This window comes from Phragmites australis, chromosome 8, assembly GCF_958298935.1.
Source record: "Phragmites australis chromosome 8, lpPhrAust1.1, whole genome shotgun sequence".
NCBI lineage: Eukaryota > Viridiplantae > Streptophyta > Magnoliopsida > Poales > Poaceae > Phragmites > Phragmites australis.
Window position 1 is genome coordinate 29,981,449 of NC_084928.1, and position 18,734 is coordinate 30,000,182.

At 44.6% G+C, this 18,734-nt stretch overlaps 2 protein-coding genes across 3 annotated transcripts; both read left to right on the forward strand.

Annotated features, from left to right (window-relative positions):
• The first annotated feature begins 442 nt into the window (after positions 1 to 442).
• Positions 443 to 4,005, forward strand: LOC133926986 (phospholipase D alpha 2). Its single transcript, XM_062373188.1, has 3 exons — positions 443 to 732; positions 1,006 to 2,914; positions 3,309 to 4,005. The coding sequence occupies exons 1-3, from the start codon at positions 625 to 627 to the stop codon at positions 3,743 to 3,745; spliced, it is 2,454 nt and encodes an 817-aa protein (XP_062229172.1). The 5' UTR covers positions 443 to 624; the 3' UTR covers positions 3,746 to 4,005.
• A 2,552-nt stretch (positions 4,006 to 6,557) lies between these two features.
• Positions 6,558 to 12,282, forward strand: LOC133926987 (calcium-dependent mitochondrial ATP-magnesium/phosphate carrier protein 2-like). Of its 2 annotated transcripts, none has more exons than XM_062373189.1 (4): positions 6,558 to 7,152; positions 10,931 to 11,716; positions 11,805 to 11,895; positions 11,965 to 12,282. In XM_062373189.1, the coding sequence occupies exons 1-4, from the start codon at positions 6,684 to 6,686 to the stop codon at positions 12,155 to 12,157; spliced, it is 1,539 nt and encodes a 512-aa protein (XP_062229173.1). In that variant the 5' UTR covers positions 6,558 to 6,683; the 3' UTR covers positions 12,158 to 12,282. The 2 variants fall into 2 exon arrangements, with proteins under 2 accessions (XP_062229173.1, XP_062229174.1); XM_062373190.1 differs by lacking the exon at positions 6,558 to 7,152 and adding an exon at positions 8,648 to 8,892 and having other exon boundaries at positions 10,917 to 11,716.
• The last annotated feature ends 6,452 nt before the right edge of the window (positions 12,283 to 18,734 follow it).

Sequence of the window (18,734 nt, forward strand, 5' to 3'; positions counted from 1 at the left end):
GCCCCCACTCACGTGGTCGTACAACCCGATAGCTGCCGCCGCCATTGCCACCGTGGACCTTCGTCGCCGGCGTGCATGCTGCTGCCACCCCCCAAAACAGATTCCTCTCGTCATGCTAGTCCTCCTGATACCGACCTTCGGCCGAGCCTAGCCGCCATTTGGCGTCGGCGACGGGTAAAAGGATCGGTCATATATGATATTGGAACTTTCTGTTAGAACCCGAAACTTCTGAGTATTATGTTGTTGGATGAATTATAATGCTAAAAATATAGCCGTTAAAAATAACATTGTTTAGGTACGAAAGTGTTACTTGTTTTTTACAAGATATTAATAAAATAAAAATAATTATAATATAAAGGTCAGCTGAGCACGCTGAAAAGTAAATGGTGAAATCTAGATAAGAAACTTCAAATAAGAATAATAGATGGCTAAATATGAGTAATCGGTCGGAGTTGCTCCGAGGGGGTAATAGATGCAGATGCTCCTACCTCTCAGGCCTGCTCAGTCTGGCTCGGGCATCTCTCGACTCTGGACGAGGGGTACGAACCAAACAGCCCCTGTTTCCTCCGTCCTGGAAGCTGGAAGGTGAAACTGTCTTGCAAGGGGAGCTGAGGAGGTGCAGTAATGGCGCACCTGCTGCTGCACGGCATCCTCGACGCCACAATTTTGGAGGCCGACCACCTCACCAACCCCACCCGCGCCACCGGCGGTGCGCCCGGGATCTTCCGCAAGGTAAATCAACCCCCCCCCCCCCCCCCCGCGCGTACTTCCGTAAAGCATTCTAGTAGAAGCAGATTGCGTCCATCCATGGAAATCTCACATTGTTTGAGCCCGAAAATCGAGTCTTTAATTTCATCAGTTGGGGTTCTTGGCTTCCATTGTTCCATGTCTCTGAAAAGGGGCGATTTTTACAGTGTGCCGTGCACTGCTAGCAGTAGCTTCCTCGCTTGGTTTTGTTGGGATCCATGAATCACGTAGCTTGTCTGATGCGTGCCGTGCGTGCAGTTCGTGGAAGGGTTCGAGGAGACGCTCGGGCTCGGCCAGGGCTCGACGCGGCTGTACGCGACGGTGGACCTCGGCCGGGCGCGCGTCGGCCGGACGCGGGTCATCGCCGGCGACCCGGTGAACCCGCGGTGGTACGAGGCGTTCCACATATACTGCGCGCACTTCGCGGCCGACGTCGTCTTCTCCGTCAAGGCCGCGCAGCCCATCAGCGCCACGCTCATCGGCCGCGCCTACCTCCCTGTCCGGGACCTCCTCGCCGGCCAGGAGATCGACCGCTGGCTCGACATCCTTGACGCCACCAAGAGGCCGCTCTCGCACGGGCCAAAGATACGGGTGCGGCTGCGGTTCCGCGACGTGGCCGCCGACCGCCGCGGGTGGGACCGGGGCGTTGGCAGCGCACGGTACCCCGGTGTGCCGTACACCTTCTTCTCGCAGCGGCCTGGGTGCAGGATCACACTTTACCAGGACGCGCACACGCCCGACGCGTTCGCGCCCAGGATCCCGCTCGCCGGCGGCCGGAGCTACGAACCGGGCAGGTGCTGGGAGGACGTGTTCGACGCCATCAGCAACGCGCGCCACCTGATCTACATCACCGGCTGGTCGGTGTACACCGAGATAACGCTGGTGCGGGACGGCTCACGGCCGCGCCCCGGCGGCGACGCCACACTCGGCGAGCTCCTGAAGCGCAAGGCAAGCGAGGGCGTGCGCGTGCTCATGCTGGTGTGGGACGACCGCACCTCCGTCGAGTCCCTCGGCATGAAGTGGGGTTTCATGCAGACGCACGACGCAGCGACTGCGGAGTACTTCCTCGGCAGCGAAGTGCAGTGCGTCCTCTGCCCCCGCAACCCCGATGCCGGCAGCAGCGCCGTCATGAGTGCACAGATCTCCTACATGATCACCCACCACCAGAAGATCGTCGTTGTCGACCACGAAATGCCAGTGAGGCACAGCGACCGCCGCCGCATCGTCAGCTTTGTAGGTGGCCTAGACCTCTGCGACGGCCGCTACGACACGCAGTTCCACTCCCTGTTCCGGACGCTGGACACGGCGCACCACAAGGACTTCCACCAGCCCAACCTCGATGGTGCGTCCATCGACAAGGGTGGGCCGAGGGAGCCATGGCATGACATCCACGCCAAGATCGAAGGTCCGGCTGCGTGGGACGTGCTCTACAACTTTGAGCAGCGGTGGAGGAAACAAGGAGGCGACAAGGACCTCCTCGTCGACCTCAAAGCCTTGACAGACCTGATCATACCGCCGTCGCCGGTGATGTTCCCTGACGACCAGGAGACATGGAACGTGCAGCTCTTCCGGTCCATTGATGGTGGGGCGTGCTTCGGCTTCCCCAACACCCCAGAGGCCGCAGCTCAATCTGGCCTTGTCAGTGGCAAGAACAATGTCCTTGACAGGAGCATCCAGGATGCCTACATCCATGCCATACGCCGTGCCAAGCACTTTATCTACATCGAGAACCAGTACTTTATCGGCAGTTCTTTCGCGTGGAAAGCCGACGGCATTAAGCCAGAGGAGATTGAAGCATTGCATCTGATCCCCAAAGAGCTGTCACTGAAGATTGTGAGCAAGATTGAAGCCTGTGAACATTTTGCAGTTTACGTCGTGCTGCCAATGTGGCCAGAAGGTCCTCCTGCTGGTACATCCGTGCAGGCAATACTGGACTGGCAGAGGAGGACGATGGAGATGATGTACTATGACATTTCCGTTGCACTTGAGGCTAAGAGAATTGACGCTAACCCGAGGGATTACCTTACATTCTTCTGCTTGGGGAACAGAGAGGAGAAGATGAGTGGCGAGTATGAACCTGCAGGTCACCCATTGGATGAGACAGACTACGCTCGGGCGCAGAAAGCACGGCGCTTCATGATCTACGTTCACTCCAAGATGATGATAGGTATGCCCCAAACACAATGCATGATCAAACTCTTCTAATCTAGAACAGCAAATTCGCTCTTTGGTTACACCATAGGCAAGCAGTTGCATGAAATTGTTTGCACTTGTTGAACATCTCCAGGCATCTGCAGCACATTTCAGATTACCAATGTTCCACTCTTTGAAGTACACTTATAGTTACTAATCCAAATTCAAACACCCTCATGTTGTGTCATGAAAAGGATTTTTCGGGGCAGGTCAAATCTGGGTGTCACAAACGAACACATTGCAGTATTCCGTTTCTTGCTGTCAGAGACATACCTGATACTGTTAACTAGTTTTATTTCAGTTACTGCACACGTTTCATGTGATTTGAGTTAAAATTTGTCTAACATGTCATGCCCGGTTTGTTTCAGTCGACGACGAGTACATAATTGTTGGATCTGCCAACATCAACCAGCGGTCAATGGACGGGGGCAGAGACTCTGAAATCGCCATGGGTGCATACCAGCCATGTCACCTGAACACCAAAGGCCAGGTCGCCAGAGGGCAGGTCCATGGCTTCCGGATGTCGCTGTGGTACGAGCACCTCGGCATGCTGCACGACGATTTCCTGAACCCGGGGAGCCTGGAGTGCGTTCAGAGGGTGAACAAGATGGCTGACAAGTACTGGGACCTCTACGCCAACGACAACCTCAACGATGACCTTCCTGGACACCTGCTTAGATACCCGGTTGCTGTCACAAAGGAGGGCACGGTGACAGAGCTCCCGGGGGCAAAATTCTTTCCCGACACACAGGCGCTGGTGCTTGGGGCGAAATCTAAAAACCTACCTCCTATTCTTACTACCTAGAGAATCGCCATCCTTGTATTGTTACTGCTGTATCTGCATATGTAGCTCCAGCGGTGTAAGCTATTCTGTTGCTATGTGATGATTATACCTGAATTCGGTGGTCAGCTTATCTGAAGTCTGAACATTTCAGTTGGTCATAGTCCTTGCATGACGAATATGAGTCGTTAACCTCAGAAGGTTTAGCAATGCGCTCTTGGCAACTTGACTGACTAATTAGCAGTATACACTACAGACTTCAGACTTTGGTTGGCTAGGTTAAATCGATGGTGTCACATTTTGTCAATGTTTTTGCTAGGTTTGATTTCTTGGGTTCCAGACAGGTTTTTGAAAGTTTCTTAGGCAGTTACACAATGGTCAATGTGCCTGTATGGTTCATCAACTCATAATACTCATCTGTGATTGAACTCCTTACCCAGTCTTTGAACCGGAAAAGTATTCAGAACAGACCTGTGTAGTCTTTCACTCTTCAGTCATTCCCTTCCAGTTTTGCTGATTCAGGCACATTTGCATTTTTGAAATTCTGAACCTTACTGCTTTGTGCCGGAGAAGTGGTATATGGGCACTGAATTGCTAGAGAGTAATCAATTTTATTTCCAGAAAATTACTAGAGAGAGAGTAACAACTACTACAGTTACTTAAGATTTACTGCATCGCTTTGTAAAGAACTGCAGTCCTGATAGATAGTGCCAATACTTTCAGAGAGATGTCTTAAGCCCAAAATGTCTTAGAGATTACAAGAAGCATTTCCAAAAGCTAAATATCATATTCTCAAGCCCAAAATGGAGGAAGATCTCCAAAAATAGAGAGGGAGTCGAAAATGGAGGAACATTCTTGTCACGTCCGGGTGCCGTCCAATCTTTGGACGAAATGGTGATCACTGACCGGTGACCTTCTTTGGACCAGCTGATGCTTTCAGCTTTCTTGTCTCCTTTTCCTTTCTTCAGCATTAAGCCTGTTGCTGTTCAGTTTTATTCCCCCGTTCTCTGTATCCATCCGTTTTCCGAACATTTCAAGCCTAGAACTAAGGAAAAGTGGATGCATTTTGTAGGGCTACGATCCTATGGACAAATTCCTATTTCTACCTTGGAACAAAAGAATACACACTTTTATGGTTCAATGCTTAGGAATTTCTATGAGGATAGGCTTAATGGATGGTTCTATCTCTCACAAAATTCCTGCAATTTTGTTCTTGTGAAGCATCTAAATCACTCACTTAGCAATTCATATATTCCATGACTAGGCATAGCAGCCTAATTCGTATGTTTTCCTATTCCTATATTTTCGCATTTATGCATTTCAGCATGGAAATTTTTATTGGTGCAGATGGCTGGAGATTTCTCGAAGTAACACAGGATCGACTTCGAGACGTGTCTTAGAGACGCTTTTCTTAAGATTTATTTGTCCCCATTATAAGGTGGGCATTGTTACCAACAAAAAGCCTCCCAAGATACAATGAAGTCACATCGCCTACACACGCACTCGTGAAGATGACCATGTATGCTCTTAAGACTTCTCTGAATTGTCCCCCGTAAAAAGTATCACACACTAAGTAATCTGAGTGAGAGTGTTTTAGCATCGTGTGTTTGGTTTCACATTTCTTGCCATGAATAACATAAAGTCATGCTCTATTTATATTTTACCAACAATTTATTTTTAAGAGATACAACTCTTTATGAGGCACCAATAAATATGATGATTCAACATTAAGAGACATGACTCTTGATGATCAAAGAACATAATGATTCATCAACCATTACGACTATTCAACTTTTAAGACATGTGCTAATTGTTGTCACAACGTCCAAAACAATAATGATAAACAAGTGGTTACAAATGTAGAGTCCACACACATATAATATTGAACTTAATACAAATAGCTATTAACATGGTCTATTAAACCATTTTTCTATGATAATTTTTCCACCTCACTTGTGATAAACACAAATAAGAAATAAGCAATGGAATTTGGACCCAAAATAATTTACTTTACTTTGAAAATCTCCAACATTTTTTCCCATTTCACACAAGATACTGTTTCCTCGGAAAAGAAGAAGGAATTGTTCCGTATGAAATTCCTACGTCCTAAATAGACCGCACCGTGTTTATAAACAAGGATGAACATCAGCCGAGCATTGGTCGTATCATATGGGTGCATATTTCTTCTCAATATTCGTATAAGTAATACTCATCGATTAGGGTTTTTGTTTTTTTAGAAGTCTTCAATGGCATTGGTCGTTACACCTGGACGGAGCTACTCTAGACATGCATGTACGATCCTTGTACCAGTCACCATAGACCATACATCCTCGCAGTCTCGAGGTGCGCAGATTAAACACGTGGTGGTTCCACGTTACCATCAGGCCTCTCCAAGTACGATTATGCAGTTTCTTAGCTCTCTCCACATCATCAAGAAATAACGGAGGAAATAAACTCTCTTACGACTGATTTCTAATGCTTTCAAAATATGGGCCACGCTGTTTAATATTGTAGACCATGACAATAGCGATAGATATTATTTTCCTCTCTAATACAGTTTCTTTGCGATGTCGGTGAATACGGTGATCACTAGTGTAAGCCGCTGTAGGGCTCAGACACACAAGCATCCAAGCATATTATTTTAGAAAATAATCTTATAAAATTTGATCTTATGTATTTATGGTCTAAATCTAATTTTTAACGTGATATATACTAATTTATTTTCTTTATATTTTCTCATACATGATTTTTATCTAATTTTATTATAAATTTTAAGGTAATTTTTACTATATATTAATTGAGTCCAAATCGTAAATAGACGTATTATTATTTTTCTATACCCTTCCCTTCCCTTCCCTTCCCTTCTTCCCCCTTCACCTTTCCCTCTCTGCTCCATTCCCCGAAACAACCCAACCCAACCCTCCACCACCGCCTCCTCCGTCTCCGCCTCGCCGCCGGCGCCATGCCCGGCGCCGCGGCCCACGCGGTAGAACCCCGGGGCGCCAACCCCGCAGCCTCCCCACCCCTTGTGGCGGCCGCGGCGGCGGGGAGAGGCGGGTGCGAGCCGGTGCGGAAGGCGGGGCCCGTGACCATGGAGCACGTGCTCCTCGCGCTGCACGAGACGGAGGCGGAGCGGGAGGCGCGGATCCGCGACATGTTCGGCTTCTTCGACACCGCGGGCTGCGGGCAGCTCGACTACGCGCAGATCGAGGCTGGGCTGGCGGCGCTGCAGGTGCCCACCGAGTGCAAGTACGCGCGGGAGCTGCTCCGCGCCTGCGACCGCGACCGCGATGGTCGCGTCGGCTACGATGACTTCCGCCGCTACATGGACGACAAGGAGCTCGAGCTCTACCGCATCTTCCAGGCCATCGACGTCGAGCACAACGGCTGCATCCTCCCCGAGGAGCTCTGGGACGCGCTCGTCAAGGCTGGTATGTGTTTCCTAGTCCACACCTCGTCTCCCAGCCCCGTCCTTGTGCCGATTTGTTCACCTCACGCGGTGCCCGGATTCTGACGCGTTGTGCGTAATGTAGTTGCTGTGGGGTGTTAAGGCTTGGTCGTTGCGGGATGCTTCAGACGAATTAGTACCCAACCTTTAGACTTTGTTAGTGTTTTTTTGCCTTATTTTCTTTACCGAGTTAGTAGTTGATGGAGGTGAGTGTTGTCAGCTGTGGAGATGGAAAGTGTTCTCTGCAATTGACTTGGTATCGACACCGATGCGGGAATTTGCAGGTCCTGATGGCATCTACTGCAACTCTGCAAGCATTCGGTAGTATCTGCTAGTAGCAGAGTTTGAGCTCTAAGCTATTTGCAGAATTTGAAAATTTCGAGTAAAATGCTTATCTTCTTTCATTTTCAGCTTGGTTGTAGTAAGACCATGTACGACCAATTGGTCGCCACAATGTTCCTGTTGGATGTACTTTAGCATTACTACTGCTACCATATTGAGAGTGCAGATTAAGTTAAGTTTGCCGTGATATGATGAATGTGACCAGGCTGTATGACTACCAACACCATGATCACTTTGTGTGGGATAAAATGTTTGTTGGATGCACAGTGCATAAAGAAGGCATGAATGTACAGTTGTCATTCCACAATTGCATACCTCGACGAACAAGTGTAGGGTGAAAAAAAACCCAATGAAGTGTGTTTGTTGAATTGGGGACCAGTGTTTTTTTTCCTCCTAGATTTTTAGCTTGGTTAATCTATTGTGATATAAAAGTTCCAGGCTAATGTTGTGAAGATTTTACAATGCTAATGCTGTTCAATATGGTAGCAGACAGTATTTTCTTCTTCATAATGCTGACTTAAGTCAAAATGCACATTTGGTGCGTTGCGTTCATAAATTATCTGCACCTGACATAGATCTTGTGCAAAATTACAAATGATCACAAATAGTTCACTGAATCTTGAGAATCACTTGTGTCTATACCCTTATCTTGGTCCATGAACCTTTTTTACTTTTAGCTTCTTGTCTATTCAACCCTAAACCATATTTTGCTGAAGGGCATGCGTGTGCCTTGGTTAGGTTGTTATGCCTTGTGCAGGTGCTTTATCTGTTTCTCCACATCGACTTAGTGCCTAGTTCAGTGGGTACTATTGGCTATTGAGTGGTGCATAGCATAACAACTTTTTAGCAAATGCTAGTGGTGCATCGGTGCAGAACTGTGTGAACTCCTTTAGCTTTGCCAATTCTCTAGTGTATCAATGTGCGCAAACATCAATAATCATGTTTACCATGATTGTTTGACTATTACATGTGATTGAATGCTATGAAATTCCCAATTCTTATCATTTCAGCGTGGATATACAATTGAGTTGAACTTTCTTGCATGTAGTTTCTTCTAAATGAGTTGAAATTGGCATGACATAATTAATATCAATGGATTGACTATGCATTATATTTCCCACCGCTCACAGGACTTCCATAATGGAGGTGTTCATCCACCAGGTGTTGCTGCTGAAGATCATACAACCCAGATCATTCTGATACCTTGCATGGCCTTAGCTCTCTTACCTAACATTCTCGCATGGTCATGAAAACTACCCTTAACGCGAGCAATAGCAAGTGCCGGCCAAACTGACTGGAGAGGCCCTCTCTGGTGGACGCACAGTACCTGTGTCGGCTGGCTGACATGTGGTCAAATGAAGTACCCTTGTGTGATTGAACGGTGTGTGTATTCTGAATGGTGTGTGTACCTATCGTTTGTTGAGCATGTTCTAACGTGAATAAAAAATATTTGAGGACTTCCTCTTTGCTTGGATATAATTTTCTATGTGTTTCATGGAATACGGTATTATGTTCCTGAGATTGGGATCAAAGGCTGTAGTTGTGAGGTTGGAGCGTGGGGTCCTGGACCAAGCCCACAGCGAGAAGTTGCCATGGTGCAGCCGAGGGAGGGAGGCGTGTGCTGGTGGAGCCTTGCGCACGGGTGCGGTGTGGCAAGAGTGAGAGGAGGGAACATGCCAAGAGGGATTTCTGTTATTCCTTCTTAATTCTTGAATCAACTGAATGAGCTAGGCCTTGCTTTATTTGCTGCTCCCTAACATATCCAATCTAGTCTTTAGCCTAACAAATCCAATCTAGAAGATACAACCAAATCAAAGAGATAACATTGCTAACTTAATGACAAAGTCCCTTGGGAGCCAAGCCAGGGGCGTGCCGTGCACAACACCCTATCTTGGCATGGCTGGTGGTGCATGTGCTCTCCTTTTGTACTGACAACCCACCATGACATATTGTCTTTCTGAATTCCGCATTCTTCTTTTTAACTGCTAGTGTGATACCTAGAGATTCACTGATTGATACTTATGAGCTGTGCCAATGCACTGCCTGACTGGAAATCATGATAGTAAAACAAAGTTAAGAAATGCATTTTTATTTAAGACTTCAAATTTATGAGTATGAGTTGTGCTGATGTATCACGCTGACAAGGAATTAAGACCCTGTTTGGCAGAGCTCTAGCTTTGAGATCTATATAGGATTTGGAGTTTGTAGGATAAAATAAAGTGGTTTAAACATATGTTTTCGGTCCAAAATAAGAACAGGATGCCTAAACCAAAGACTCTTAATCTGATCAAAGCTCAAGCTCTAACAATTTCTGGAGCTAGAGATGATTAGCTCTAAGAATTCTTGGAGCTAAAGCTCTGCAAAACAGGCACTAATAGTGATGAACCTGGGTATTTCATGTTATAGTGGCAGCTATAGTCTCTGGCCTTTGGTTTGGGAAAGTTTATGGCTTTATACAGTATACACAGAAATAGTGGCAGCTACAGTCTCCGGCCTTTGGTTTGGGAAAGTTTATGGCTTTATACAGTATACACAGAAGATTTAGTTAATCTGGCTTTAGTTTCCAATAAGTTACAGATCAACTCATTAAAATTTTGTTTTATATTCAGACACTGCAGGTTACCTAATTCTAGAGTACTAACTTCATTCTAAATACAGTTCATATTCTAGTGTCACAATATATATATAATGTGCCTAGGCGCATTGTAGTTCACTGTTGCGCTACCCCGTAGTTACGATCCAAAAAACAGTACAGTTGCGACTCACAAGATAGGTCAGTTACTACAAACATATATGGTCGTAACTTGGTACCTTATCTAGTCGTAATTATGCACTTTTTGCATGTGATCGTAACTGGGTCACCTTTGGGTACACTCCCAGTTACGATCCAAAAAATAATATGGTTGCTATCGTAATTAACTTTTTTATCATGTGATCGTAACTCAACTATCTGTGCTATTGTAACTGATTATTTTCTTAGTCGTAACTGTGATCGCAACTATGTCACCTCTGCGCACACCCTAGTTACAATCCAAAAAGCAGTATAGTTGCTATCGTAATTGACTTATTTGTCATGTGATTGTAACTCAACTACCTATCTTGTCGTAACCGACTATTTTCTTAGTCGTAACTGTGGGTGGCGCAGCAGTGAACTACAATGCTTCTCGTAATTATACACTTTTTATCATGTGATCGTAACTCATCTATATGTGCCGTCGTAACTGACTAGTTTTTTAGTCGTAACTGGGGTGGTGCGATGGTGGCTGCAGCAACTGAGGATGGCGCAACGTAGTTCACTATTGCACCTAGGTGCAGAATAGACTCGCTGTGTGTGTGTATTGTGATCAAGTTATTTGGAGCTTCAATCATATATGTATCTGTAATCCATCTTACAAGCAATGTCAGTTTGCTGTTTGCAGGTATAGAGATTAATGATGAGGAGCTGGCAAGATTTGTTGAGCATGTGGACAAAGACAACAATGGGATAATTACTTTTGAAGAATGGAGGGACTTTCTTTTGCTTTATCCTAATGAAGTAACCATTGAGAACATTTATCATCACTGGGAAAGAGTCTGCCTTGTTGATATTGGTGAACAGGCTGCTATACCAGAAGGCATAAGTAAGCACGTCAGCGCAAGCAAATATCTGATTGCCGGAGGGATTGCTGGTGCAGCATCTCGTACTGTAACTGCACCTCTGGATCGCCTTAAAGTGATCATGCAAGTACAAACAACGCGCACTACAGTCATGCACGCAATTAAAGATATCTGGGCTAAGGGTGGTATGCTGGGATTTTTTAGAGGGAATGGATTGAATGTTGTAAAAGTCGCTCCAGAAAGTGCAATAAGATTTTATGCTTATGAAATGTTAAAAGAATATATTATGAAGTGCAAAGGAGAAAATAAGAGTGAAGTTGGTGCTTCTGAACGTCTCGTTGCTGGTGGTTTAGCTGGTGCAGTGGCCCAAGCAGCAATTTACCCTATAGATTTAGTAAAGACACGTCTACAGACTTATTCATGTGAGGGTGGTAAAGTTCCTAGAATTGGTGCACTGTCAAGGGATATTTGGATGCATGAAGGTCCTCGAGCATTTTATAGAGGTCTTGTTCCATCTTTGCTTGGTATTGTGCCTTATGCTGGAATTGATCTTGCTGTATATGAGACTTTGAAAGATGTATCAAAGACATATATACTGAAGGACAGTGGTAAATCCTTGCTCAGTATTTGTTTGTGTTTTCTCCCTCTATTTCAACTGTATGTTTCTTGATTCTTGAATGTTCTATGATCATGTAGATCCTGGTCCTCTAGTACAATTGGGCTGTGGGACTGTCTCTGGGGCTCTAGGAGCGACATGTGTTTACCCTCTACAGGTTATCAGAACAAGGTAAGAAATTTGTAATTGTACGATTTGAAAACCTCTCATTCCCTCAACCGTATTTCTAAATATATGTAGACTGCAAGCTCAGCAAGCCAATTCAGAATCTGCCTATAGAGGAATGTCTGATGTATTCTGGAGAACCCTACAGCATGAGGGTATTTCTGGATTCTACAAAGGAATTCTACCGAATCTCCTTAAAGTGGTGCCCGCTGCAAGTATCACCTATCTAGTGTATGAGGCGATGAAGAAAAATCTCTCTCTTGATTAAATTCTGGAGTTGTTTTGCAAAAATCAGCCATCATTATTAACATGGCTGCTTGTAGAGATAATGACAACACATGAATTTACTGGTTGAATAGTTCCTTTTTGAAGTGAAAGATGGTGCCTTCAGTATAGAGCTGGAAGCTATGGTGTCATTTTCCTCATACTTTTGATTCAGCAGAAATGAAGTGATAATCATGAGATTGTCGAGGCACCATGGCTGGCATACTGGTAACAATCCTACTTGTTGATTCATACTACCGCCATTACACTTGATATGCCTTTTTGTTTTCCATCCTAGTTCTTTTTGCGCACACAACTACTTTTTCAAACTTAGTGTAAGTTTTTTTCTTACAACAAGGGACTATATTGTGAATTTCTGCACCTATTTGGGATTCAAAGTGAAGAACTTAGATTATGTTTAAGCAATACCTCATTTCTAGGAACTAGAGCTAATGGTTTCTTTGGGAGCATTTTAAGCTAACTATGAGCATACATTAAGCTTGTATGCTGATGACTTTCTGTCTTCCTACTTAGATTATCTGTGTATACCTCCTATTGTTGATATAGAGATGATTAAAGAATACCAGTGGTAGCTGGCTGCAAAATGTTGCCTTATTTTTGTTTACAGTTTAATAATGCTCATACAGATTGGAAATGTCCATAACACTTTACTTCTAAAAGTGGCACAATCTCTTACAAAGTGTTTGGTATGAAGAACTAGATGGTGAATGTGATCCTAACTCCAAACTTTGACTTGCTTGTTTGGTTTTTGAAATGGGATGAGTTGGTGGCATGGCCAAGTCATTCCTCCTGACAATTAGGTCTATAGAAAATGAAAGATTGCATCATACCACCAAAATTATTGGATTGTCTCATGGTCCATCAATCTGTCCTAGGATTCCAAACTTTATTACTAATTTAGTTGTGATAAAAAATGTGTATAGAGAGAAGCAAGTTAAAGAAGATGAATACAGTTCTTAGAGATCGCTATTTGTCCTAATTATTTCTGGTATATTATTCATAAAAAGGAAAAGGTATATAGTATGAGATGTTGTTTAAAAAGTAAATGACCCTTTCCCCATGTAATGAGTTTGGTATGAGTATCACAAATTGCACTTATTCTATCGGAAATTTCAAAGTAGACAGTGATCCATACACATTCGACCCATAGCATCTACATATTTAAGAACTAGTTTCAAAGAACCACACTATTTGTCGCTCAAAGTTCTAAAAAATTACACTTCCATCACACATGACCTAAGTGATAGGCCTGGTCCACTTAACAGGAACACATAACTTTATGCTACTGTTTGGCCAGCGCACGGTGATGCGGTGCAGCATTTGGATGACGATTGCAAGCATGACTTCTTTCCTCCCAATCCTGTTGACCAAACCGTCATCAAAATGTATGACACGGCGCGCCACGTCACGTCATGTCATGCGTAACAAGTTAATCTGTGTTGTACAATAGCGTTTGGATGGCCTGTCTCACTATCGAAGGGCCACACTTGTCAGTACTCTTTCAGCCCAATAGTATTTTTTTTTCCAAACCATGGGCAATAAAAAGTGTGGTTCTTTGAAACAAGTTCTTAAAAATGTACCTTTTATATATTTTGGAAAGAATAAGTTTAGTTTTATAAAACTTATTCGTTTAGTATTAGATGTGCTGAGCCTTTGGGATAAGGACAAGTTGTATATATTAGATACTAATGGCCAAAATGAGATTAGGTTTACTGCTGGCAGGTTTAGATTGAATGTTTGTGTTGGATTTACCCAAAAAAAAATGTGCACCCATAGTTATTAGCGCGTCAAGAAATCGTCAATGTTCACCTAGATGCTAGGTGTAGACGGTCGGTCACCCTGTGACTAGCGACTAGGCTGACTAGACGGCGACTAGATGGTCTAGACTATTTTGTATTGTAGCAGCAAAAAATGCAGACATAGATTCCGTGGAGTAGCATACATAGATCCGGGGATTAGAGCTAGTACCTCTCCAAGGCAGGGGATTTTCGGAGCGGAGGGGTGACGGTGCGGGTGTGGGTGCGGCCGTGGGCGACGACTCTGATGAGGCCACGAGTGTGGGAGCGGGCGACGGCTCGGACAAGGTCGTGGGCGACAGCGCAGGCGCGGGGTGGTTGCAACCAGCGGTGCTGCCACAGATGAGAGGAGAGAGTCGAGAGATGAATGGGGAATGGATGGATTGGTTTAGGTTTTGTGCGGTGCGGAGAATAGTTTTAGGGCCGAAATTTGGTTCCGCATGCGGACCCGCCAGACGTCAAACTCTGCATCGTCAAGACGCGCTAGACGATTGTCTACGCGAACATTGGAAATCGTCACCGTAGCGATGCTATATCGGCGTGGTGTCAAATCGTGGCTTGCCACGGCGACGCCACGGCCCGAGCATGTATGGGGTCCCCACGGCGCCTTTATGGCGTCACGTGGTGACGAAAAGCGGTGTGGCGGGTGCAATTTGTTGCTGTGGGTGAATACCTGTTGAATCAAGGGGAGCATGAGGAGGGGGCCGCAGCATACACATACTTTCCCAAGCCACCTTTGAACCCTAGCCCGAGCCGCCTTCGCCACCGTCGAGACGGTCTCCTTCCGCCCTCCTCCTCATCCGTCGTCCACCGTTGAGCCATTGCCTGCCCTCCTTGTAGATCGGGCGGTCGAGAGGCAGATCCGGCAGATTCATGCCAGGGAGGGAGTGCGGCAGCCGTCGAGCTCCTCGGTCCCAACCGCTGCTGCTTCGTGGCCATGGGCAGTGCTCATGTGGAGCCATCATGCGGTAGTGGACTCATGGCAGGGATGGACCGACGATGGGTAGGTTGGCTTGCTAGTTGAGTGGGCTTTGAGCTTTGCTGCTTTGGCCTTTGCAATTGGGCTAGTCAGCTAATGCTCTAAGTGGGCTGCTGAGAAATGGATATACCCGGTCTTCAAAAGAACAATTGTTGGACAGGGAAGGCATAGGAAAGTTATTAATTGTGGCAACAATGTATGGCGTTGCCATGCCGTGTGCTGTAAGCAATATAAAGGTGTGAAGGTGGTGGGTTGCCACGTCTCGCCGCACCGCCGTAATAACTATATGTGCATCAGATTTGTTCAGTAGCTGTGCTGCTGTAGCCTTTTCCCTTTCACAGAACATTATGCAGCTAGCTGATCTGGGATTTTTTCATCCTGACTGGAATTTGAAAACCTGCTAGAATTGTTGATGTTTGGAAATATATGGCATATTTCTCAATTTTAGAATGAGCAAGGTTGGTAGCTGATGATGATTTACGAATACACTACTACAACCTGATATCGGCACATGAACTGTAGAAGTTCATTATTTACACATTATTAATGGATACACCACTACAACCTGATCTCAGTACATAACCGTAGAAGCTCATTATTTACATTGCGACAAAGAATCCTGAACAGTAATCTGGAACAAGGGATGCTGCTCTGATACCAATAGTTCTGAGCGTGTGAGATTTGGCACAGGGTATCAAGCTAGATGTATTGCCTTTCTAAACTGAGATAATGTAGTATCGACTTCGAAGTTACTAACCACTCTGAATGAGGAAACACTATTAGTCTGAAGACATTTGCTAACTGAAAGTTTCGGCTTGTAGTCTAACTGTGTTATCTGATATTTATCACCCTGTCTTCATTCTGTCCTTGGAAGGTTTATGCTCACTCTGTATTTTATGTACAATGGTGTTGCATAATCGAAGAGGAAATGGAATAATGTGGAGTTGGTCTGTAGATGCCTTGGCGATAGTCTTCCTCTGTGCTTTACTTCTAAGAAAGTAGTACAGTACCATGTCCGCTCAGAGTTGAACAAATTTAGCTTATCACTAATATCCCATCCATATATCAATCTTGCAACTTATAACAAATCTAGCTACCTTCCATTGGGTAAAGAAAGATACAGCTGGTTCTTCGCAGTTAAGTTCTAACCATATTGCAGGAGCTAAGATATCCAATTATCTCTATAAGGTGCATATGCTCTGACTAGGAGCAGGGATCTGGTCATTTTTGCATTGATCTACCATGATATAATTCTGTCTTGTATGTAGTCATATGCAGTGTTACCTAGACACCCATGTTCATTTTTTTTTGCCGAATCGAACACCCTGAATCCAAGTCGGATTCCGAGTTGTACTTCGCGTGTCTAAATTTTCTTTGCCGAATCGGACACCTGAATCCGAGTTGGATTCTGATACCCGTGTCTATGTCCAGGTAACACTAGTCATATGCTAATATTCTTGATTGGGTGGGTCAGCTTTGCATTGCCATTCCCTTTTGTATCCTAAGCAGTCTTGCCACCGAAGTGGCTCCGTATTGATTACTGTACATCACAACACTTGCTTTCTCTGTATTTCTTCATCTCTAACAAAATACCAGCAGTTTTGATCTTTTTGGCCTAAAAGCATAAATCTGCGCACATATTTATTTGGCTTTATCTTTCTTTTGATGCTTGGTGTTTTTTCTCACTTTTCATATAAATCAAGTTATGAGCACAAGGAATCGAAAATTAAGCTTGGGTATTCTCTCGCTTGATTGGTTTGAACAAGTTAATGCTTAAAGTTTGACATTAGTTCACGTAGTCATTTCTGCTGTCGATTATTTGAATACCTTTGAGCGTGATAAATTATCATTTTAACTCATGAGTTGCTGTACTGGATGTATTCTAGAAAAAGGGGGCTTGCTGCACTCGATAAACTCTTCAGTTATTATCATGATCATAATCTTGGACGTCTCACTTGATTTGGATAAATTATCTTCATTATTTTAACCCACGATTCATTTGCTTTGTTTCTCACGTTTCAGTTAAATGGCACCATTGGCACCGAGTTGCTGTTCATCATGAATTCCCGAAGTCTTATTTTGCCCCGTTCTTGGGTGAGTTGTTAGTGAAACTGTAACACACAGGAAAACTCTCGCCTAACTTAATTTACGATTCCTTGTGCTCCTGAACTCTGGAGCTGTGACCTTCACTGACCACCAAATTGCCCTGCAGAAAGGGTGCTGGTTATACATGTATCTATTTTCAGCGGCGACTTGGCACAAGTCAATGCCTACTGTATCTAATAATCCGCCCTTATCATCAATCTATCTTCCTTATGGTTGGTTACCCATTTCCCCTGTTGCATACATTTGTATCGCCAACTCAACGGACCTGGAAAGCTGGAGCTATGCAAAGACGGTAAAATACTCACAAGGTGTCAGTATATGCCTATGTGTGTAGCAAAAGTTTGTTCGAAGGTGTACACAGGGCCGTCGCCTGTCAGTGTATGCAGCCGGTTGATGCATCCATATAGGTAGGCTTGCCACATACTGTCACTGGAGTACTGAACGATGGCTAATCCATACCTGCTGAATTGGCATTTCCAGCAGCATGTTAATAAGAGTTTGTGTCCTACCTCTTCTGCTGCCGATGGTTTTTTTTTTTTTTTTTTGGCAGAACATAGGAGAAGGTATGCTGTCATCTGTGACTGTTGTTATGTTGTGGATATCGTTGCCATGCCAGCGACAGGAATAGCAGTTTGTTTTGCACGGTGCTGGCACAAGAAGCTTCTAGAAAAGATAAACCAGGATTGTCGGAACCATATGGCAGTTCAATGGCTGATGTTTGGTAGCGAGCCTCAGGTTGCTCTGATCTTCTAGAATGGGCTGAAAGCTACTACCTCCGTTTTCAAATAATCGAAACGGAGGGAGTACATCGCTCAGGGAAAGAAGAGATGTGAAGGAGAACTGAAAGGGCAGTGTGAAGGCAGGCAGGAAACCGGGGAGAAGCTTCCTTTGGGTTGGTGTGTGATGGTAATGGTCCCGGCTGGTGCTGCCCTTACTCTCCCGTCCACCAGTTTTTGCCGATATTCCACACTGATTTGTGTCGTTAATCCTGGACCACTGGGAGGTCTCGTGTGTGTGTGTGTGTGTGTGTTTTTTTTTTTTTTTTGGCGAGATGGAGATATGTCGTAACAAGCTTGCAGTCTGATTTGGTTCGGCAGCTGGTTTCTCCGTCACTGAAGCAGTGCGAGGCTAGCTAACTGCTTCACGTGTGGATTGGTTGCTGGTAGCAGTTGGATTTCATCCTGTAAGATCACGACATTTTCTGGATCCGACAGGTATTTCTTTGGCATGGATAAACTGCATATAGTTAGTTACTCATGGAGTGTTTGCAACTCTAGTGTCGTCGTTCCTAGCCAACCAACGGAGACGGTAAGACGTGGCTGATAAAATCGTTTCCTCCTATACCAAAAAGGTACCCAAAGAGATGATTGGAAATAAGGAAAATTCATGCGTAGCCAAGATATAGAAGAAGAGCAAATATCACAAAACTATACTTTTTTTTAAGATAAACTATCGCAAAACTACATTTATTTGTTTCTATTTCACATGATTCCGTATCTTTTAGGTCAAGGACGGTGTCATAGAACACACTTCTTTTTCTTTTTTACAAAACTACATTTTTTTAATTTTCATAAAACTACATTTTTTTTTCAATTTCCACAAAACTACACATATGACATAATCATGGAGAGTACATAGGCCTAGAATCTTTAAAGTGTAGTTTTACAAAAATTTGTTGA